This window comes from Gracilinanus agilis, chromosome 4 (genome assembly GCF_016433145.1).
Source record: "Gracilinanus agilis isolate LMUSP501 chromosome 4, AgileGrace, whole genome shotgun sequence".
NCBI classification, from domain to species: domain Eukaryota; kingdom Metazoa; phylum Chordata; class Mammalia; order Didelphimorphia; family Didelphidae; genus Gracilinanus; species Gracilinanus agilis.
This window is the reverse complement of record NC_058133.1, coordinates 33,551,968-33,559,193: the sequence shown is the minus strand read 5'-3', so window position 1 is coordinate 33,559,193 and position 7,226 is coordinate 33,551,968. Positions and strand designations below refer to the sequence as shown.

At 50.8% G+C, this 7,226-nt stretch overlaps 1 protein-coding gene across 1 annotated transcript in view; it reads right to left on the bottom strand.

Annotated features, from left to right (window-relative positions):
* Positions 1-412: 412 nt before the first annotated feature.
* EIF2B3 (eukaryotic translation initiation factor 2B subunit gamma) overlaps positions 413-7,226 on the bottom strand; it is a 94,163-nt gene continuing 87,349 nt past the window's right edge. The window contains exons 11-12 of the mRNA XM_044672345.1: positions 6,275-6,378; positions 413-611 (exon numbers count right to left, since the gene is read on the bottom strand). Of these exons, the coding sequence (XP_044528280.1) occupies positions 559-611; positions 6,275-6,378 (157 nt within the window). The 3' untranslated portion in view covers positions 413-558. The remainder of the gene's footprint in view (positions 612-6,274; positions 6,379-7,226) is intronic.

The window sequence follows — 7,226 nt, the reverse complement described above, 5'->3', positions numbered from 1 at the left end:
GAGCTATAACACTGGCTGGGATGGGGTGTCAGGGGTTCTACCCCCCCCCCCAAATTCTAGACCAGAGCCACAGGGTCAGCTGCAGAGCCCTGTGGACTTGAGGCAGGAGTCTCCAAGAGGTTTCTTTTGGCTGGGGAAGGAGGAGAGACAAGGGCTAATCCCTGGGAGTGCTGCATCCCAGGCCAGCAAGGCAGGAAGTGCCCTCTAGCCATCTCATTCAGTATGAGCTCAAAGCTACTGGTCCCATGGGGGAGGGGGGGCGAGCAGTAAGACGGAGCAGGGCCCCAAGCAGGAGATCCTCTGTTTCAATCGGCACAGATGGTCTGTGTCACTGTTCAACAGCAGACTGTGTGGTCCTCCTGGTGAAGGCCTACTGGCCCAGGGCCATGTGTCTGAGGACAGGACAGCCCCAGAAGTCTATGGAGCCCACTGGAGACTCGTCTTTATTGGGAGATCAATACAAATGGAGCCAGACAGGGAAGTGGTTGTGCTTGGCAAAGGCTGGGCCTCAGCCAGGTCCTGAAAGACTTCGGAGGAGGGATGCAGACACTGACAACCTCAGATCTCCATGAGCTGGTCATTCCCCACGATCACCTCATTCACTCTCTTGGCTAAAAAGGAAGGAAAAAGATTTGTTGAGAACTAACCCTATTACTTCCTTTATAGTCCAACTGGGGTTCAATCAACAGCTGTAGGAAAGGTTCAGGAAGTGTCCTTTCTCTTCCATCTCTGGTCCTCCCATCTCCAGAGAACTGTACACTGTCCCTTCTAGGGACATTGCTCTAACTCTGCTCTCCAATCCACCACCAGCTATCTTGGGGCCACTCTTGGCTTCTCAATGAGCCTAGGTAAGGAGGACGGGCCGACATTTTCTCCCCTCAAGCCATCACTGAACCTCTGGGGCAGGGGTCGGCAACCTTTTTGGCCGTGAGAGCCATAAACGCCACATTTTTAAAATGTAATTTCGTGAGGGGCAGCTGGGTAGCTCAGTGGAGTAAGAGTCAGGCCTAGAGACAGGAGGTCCTAGGTTCAAACCCGGCCTCAGCCACTTCCCAGCTGTGTGACCCTGGGCAAGTCACTTGACCCTCATTGCCCACCCTTACCACTCTTCCACCTAAGAGACAATACACCAAAGTACAAGGGTTAAAAAAAAAAATGTAATTTCGTGAGAGCCGTGCAGTGCTCACAGTGCCGCTCCTGTAAAAAATGGACTTTATGGCTCCTGCAGAAAGAGCCATATCTGGCCCTCAAAAGAGCCAGATATGGCTCGAGAGCCATATGTTGCCGACCCCTGCTCTGGGGAATGAACAAGAGGAATCCTTGAACATTCAGAAGAGAGAGGAGGGTAAGGAGCTGTGGTTGGGAAGGTTTGGGGCAGAAATAGGGCAAGAGGGACTTCAAAGACTCATTAGAATACTACCAACAAATGGTCACCCAGCCATCCTGGGAGGAATGTGTGTCCAAACCCTGGTAATTGTGGGGGAGAGGCCTGGGGAACTCAGACTGGTCCTGCTCAAGCTTGTCCCCGTAGGAGCCAGGCTCAACTAAAGCCTGCCATGTGAGACCATGGGTCACTTTCATGGGGAACCTAGAGGGAGGGGAAACAAAGCAGGGAGAAGCTGTGGTAGTGGACAGGGAGAAAGAAGGGCAGATACTACTCATGAAGTTCTGGGGATGGTCTTAAACAGAACTGCCCCACCCTGGGGGCTGAGGAGGGCCTCAAGAGAAGCCTGACTCTGGGGCTGGAGATGGTGTCTGGCTGAAGAGAAGAGGCCAGCAAAGGCCCCAGAGGGTGTGGCTGGTCATCCAGAGAGAGAAGGGCAGGGTGGCCAGGAGATAAAGAGGGATCCAACTGAAGGTTGCTGGCCTCTCAGCCTGGAGCCCAGATGCACACAGAGGGCCTTCCAACTGCCTAGCTGAGCACTAGACAGCTGCCAGTGGGACTTGGCCCTGACTTGCAGCACCTCCAGCTGTTTCAGGTGTAGCCTGCCAGTGGGGGGTGGCTCCTTCCAGGTGGGTGAGCTGCTGGCCCTTCCCCCCTCCCCAGGCATCTCCAAAGGATTCTAAAGGGGCTGCCTTGTCAGTGAAGCAGAGAAGCCGACTCTGGTAGAGACAGCAGCGCTGATAAGTGCTGCTTGACACTCCCCACCCCCTTCCCTCACTTGCTGGGCTCACAGAGATGATGAAAAGTGCCCTTTGGGTGGACACAATCCTCTCCACTTTCTCCTTGTGGGAATCTAGTGTGGACATCCCTTGAGGAGCTCTCCTTGGTCTGGAAGGGTCTCCCTCTTGCCTCTGGCTAAACCTGGGGGCAGCACTCCCCCAACCCTGCTTGGCTGTCCTTCACATTTGCAATGCTCCTCCACCCCTTTCCTCGTGGCCAGCAGAGCTCCTAGCTATTTTCTACAGAAGAGCCACAAAATGACAGCAGCTCAGAGGTGAACAAGAACAAACTAAGACCTGATTAGTGTGAATAACAAATCCTGTGAAGCAGCTGCATCATTCAAATTGTTTCATTGCATATTTTCATTACACTGAAACCCGATGACCATATCTCACATTTCATTAGAATTTCAAACATGGAGAATTCAAATAATGCAGCCATGCCACAGGATTCATTCTTGGCACCAATCAGGACCTGCCTGTCAGCACCAACTCTATAGGTCATGACTTACATGGAAGGCTGAATGGGGAACCTCCTACTTAGATTGTCCTGTCTGGACCTTCCCTCTGGGGCCCAAGAGAATAAATCTAGTCCCCCTTCAATTCACCTGGAGATAGATAGCTCCTCTTGCATCTTTCTCCTCCCAGGCTGAACTTGTCCTTCCCCCCCATCCTCAGTTGGCATCATTCTGGTCACCTTCCTCACAGCAATGTGAGCCTAGGACTGAACATGTCCTATTCCATACCGGTTCTCTGTGATATATCACTGGCCTCCATGTACTTTGGAATCCTGCCACACTCACCTCTGGCCTCCTGCCTCTGCCGGCCTGTTCCCTAGGTCTGAAATGCCCTTTCCTCATCTTCTCTTGGATTCCCAGGGTTTCCTTTAAGACTCTGCTCAAATGCCTTCTACACAAAGCCATTCTTGGCCTCATCCCTCCAAAACAGCCCCATATTCATTGTGTGCATCATCTGCATGTATTTTTCAGTGGCTGCTGTGTCCTGTTAGAATGGAAGTTCCCTGAGGGCAGGGCCAGCTACACTTTTGAATGTTCCTACTGCTTATGGGCATACTGTAGGGGTTTAATAAATGCTTGACCCCGACTGATTTCCTGATTGAACTCCAAGAAAACAGAGCCCACATCTTGTCTAAACTGGGCCCCTTTCCCATGGCCAAGCACCCTTCTTTAGACTCCATAGGTGCCTAATAAACAGAGGTAATAGTATGGAAGGAGACCAAAGTCCTAGAAAGGGATTTCAGGGTTCAAATCCAGACAAGCGAAATATGAGAGGTAGAGATGGCCACCAAAGGTGAGAGCAAAGGCTCAAGCCATTTTGCTATGGGCTCAGCTCCCAACATACAGTGGCTACTCAGGCCAGAGCTGCTGGAATGCTCTCACTCTTCTCTCGTGCATTCCTGGCTTCCTTCAAAAGTCTGCACCAGCTCCACCTTCTGTGAGGAACTTCCTTCCTGAAATCCCCAGATGCCAGGCTTCCCAATGCCCCCATGCCCATGTTTCTATTTATCATGTACATGCTCTCTCCCTTGATGGAATGGAAGCTTCCTAAAGACAAGAACTGACTCATTTCTGACTCTGGATCCATAGTACTTGGGCACATAGTAGACACTTGCTTGTTGCCAGACTGAACCTGTGGTGGAATCCCTACTGATACGGCTTGCCTGTAAGAAAGGTGGGGTTTAGGGGTGATCTTTGGACTGTGGATCTCAGCAGGCTGGTGTAAGGAACAGGAGCTGGAGGAAGTTTAGGCACTATACCTCTTAGCTCAGCAACCAGTCACAGCCATGACTCTTCCAGAACCCCAGGAAGGCTGGAGTCAGACCCAACAATGCCTGAAGAGAAGGACTGAGGGTCCTCCTGCCAGTGCTCCAGGCTGTCCTCCCTCCTGGCTACTCCCAAGGCTGTTTTGGGCTGTGCATTTATTAAGTAGTTGTGTGCCGAGCTCTGTTCTGGGGATACAAAGGCTCATACTTTAATGGGGGAGACAATACTCAACTATGTGTAAATGAGATTTATAAGGTTAAATTGGAGATGATCATTGAAGACGCTAGAATTAAGAGGGATTGGGAAAGGCTTCCTGGAGAAGGAGGGATTTTAGTAAGGACTTGAAGGGAGCCAGGAGACAGAGGTGAAGAAATATCTACAATCACAAGGCACAGGAAGAAAGTCAATGAGCATCACTAGATCATAGAGAATGTGAGCATGTGCCAGGGTAGTATAAGGTATAAGAACTTGGAAAGGTATATGGGGGTGGTGGTGGTGGGAAACAGGTCATGAAATGCCTTAAATGACAAACAGGATGTTGTATTTGATCCTGGAAGCAATAGGGAGCCACTGGACTCTACTGAGAGGAAGCAGGGAAGAAACTCAACTCAGGTCTGGCATTAGAAAAACCACTTTGACAGCTGAATGAGGATGGATTGGAGTGGGGAGAACCTGGAGGCAGAGAGACTCACTGGCAACTATTGCAATAGTATGGGTGTGAGGTGATGAGGGTCTGTACCAGGGTTGGGGCCATGTCAGAGGGGAGAAGAAGGAAAATTCAAGAGATGCTGCAAAGATGAACTCAACAGGCCTTGGCAACAGCTTGGATATGCAAGGATGAGAAAGGGGCATCCAGGATGACTCCCGGGTTGTGGCCATGGGAGGGTGGTGGTGTTCTGGGGAGTAGGATTTAGGGAGAAAGATAATGAGTTCTGTTTTGGGCAAGTTTAGATTAAGATATTTACAGGACATCCAGTTCTAGATGTCTGAGAGGCAGCTTGAGATGAGAGACAGAAGGTCAATAGATAAGGGAAGGCTTGGTCTGGTTGGTCCCCAATTCCCCCTTGAGCTCTGGCATGCTGAAATTAAACCCAGACAGGCAGACAGATAGACAGACAGCTGCTGGGCTCTGGGTATCACAGGAGGCTGAGGAAGGGAGGGTGGCCCAGGCCCCAGGCACTGGCCCACCAGGGAGCTGGGGCCTGGAGGGGCAGCCCTGCATAGTGTTTACTCACTCCATTATATCCCCTAATTTAGAAACCCTTTATACCAAATGGGAAACAGTCCTTGGCCGCCCCAGAGCTGCTGCTCTGCTAGACAGGGGAGGAAGCCACTGCCTCTGGGGAAGGGGGGGAGGTGTAGATCTGGGCTTTTCAAAGCACACAGCATTTCAACAAGAATACTTGGAGTAAAGAAAAACGGCCTTAACTCAATGCTGGGAGAGAAAGCAAGAGACACACAAGCTGGTAAGGGACAGACAAGGCTGTCAGAGAGGAGAGACAGCCTGGGGCAGGACTTTGGCCTTAAGACAAGATTTGTTGCTTTTTTACTTCTGGAAGCACCAGGGTTCCCCTTTTCTAGGTCAACTAAAGGCCAAGTATGAAAGGTAGAGGAACCATGCAGGGCTGGAATGTGGGGACTCCCAGTTATTTTTTAAAACTACTGATGCCAGTCTCAAGAGGGCCCACAAAATCTCCTCCTCCTCTTCCTCCTCTCTGGCTGACTCCATGCTGAGGAGCAGTACAGGGCACCACCTCTGCCTCTGGAAACCCTCCTCCTAGAGCCCAGAGTAGCGGGGGAAGGGGCCTCTAAGATTATCTAGACTTCCTTCCCTCCCTCTGCAGAGCTACCTAGGCACTGCTAGAGAACCATGTGACAAGTAAGGATGTTGCAGAGAGAATTCCTATATAGATACTGAATGGACTAGCCACTTCTGAGGTCCCAACTCTGAAATTCTAGCAGGGATTGGGGAGTTCATTACCTTCCAAGGGAACACAATGGGATTCTTTCCTGGGCACATCTTTCCCTCTCCTGGGAAAACACATCTCTGATAAAGGACCAAACCACATTCCTGGAAGACTTTTGTGCTAATGACAGAATCTCTCTTACTTCAAACTCTGCTCCCTACCAGGCCCCCATTCTCCTTTCCTTCTGAAGATGACATTGTGCTGGCCTGTGTGCCTTGGTGATTTCATGCCTTCATGCTCAGCCCCACTCAGGACTGAGGCAGGGAACCAGCCTGGGTGAGTCCAGGAGGCCCCTGACAACACCATGCTCAGGGCCACTCCCTGTGGCCCCAGCCCTTCTAGGATGCTCCCAGGCCTTACCTTTGGCTTCTATCCGCTGACCACTCCCAACTAGGCAATCCTTGATGTCTGCCCCTTTCTCGATGATGGCGTTGTTACAGATCACACTGCCTTGGATGCTGCATCTGTAACACAGAAAACCTAGTCACCTGGGATGAGTCTGAGGCACCAGCAGGCCTGGGTCAGACTCAGGATTAGCAACCCTTCCTCTCTTCAGGGATGCTTGTACACACATCGGGGAGCCAGGCCCAATTAGCAATGGGCTAAATCCAGCTGACCAGCAAAAAAAGACTGGGCAAACCCTGAGCTGGGAGGGGGCCAATTTAGGCCCAGAGAGCCCTTGATTTCAAGCTGGAACATTGCTCAGGAAGCAGCCTGCTCAGGGAATAGAGTGGATTTTAGCTTCTGCCCATCAGATGCTTTACCTCTAATTAGACCAGTCCCCAAAAGTCAACCCAATATTACAATCTAGTTCTAACTGTAGCAATAGGGACATGTGGGCCATTCAGGGAGAGGGCCCAGAATCGTACTGGCACACAGCACTTCAGGAAAGGTTGCTGAGGTCAGAAAGAGCAGCTTCCAGGAGGAAGAAATGACCTTTATCATGTGTGAATCAACTTCCCCTACCACCAAAAACTTCCTGAAGCTCTACCCCAACATCTCCATCTCCAGGGGCTCTGCCAGGCACAGTGGGTGAAGTCTGACACCCTGACCAGAGCTCCTCAGACCACTAAAAGTGATAATATAGAGCAATCCCCAGAAGAGCTGGGCTAAGACTCCCTCCCATCCTGACTTGGGCTTGCATGTGGGAATAAACACGTGGCTCTATGGCTGATTCTTTTTTTTTTTTTAAACATTTATTAATATTCATTTTTAACCTGTTTACATGCTTCATACTCCTACTTTCCTCTTCACCCCCTGCTCTCCCCCCACCACCCACGGCCGACACACATTTCCACTGGTTGTAACATGT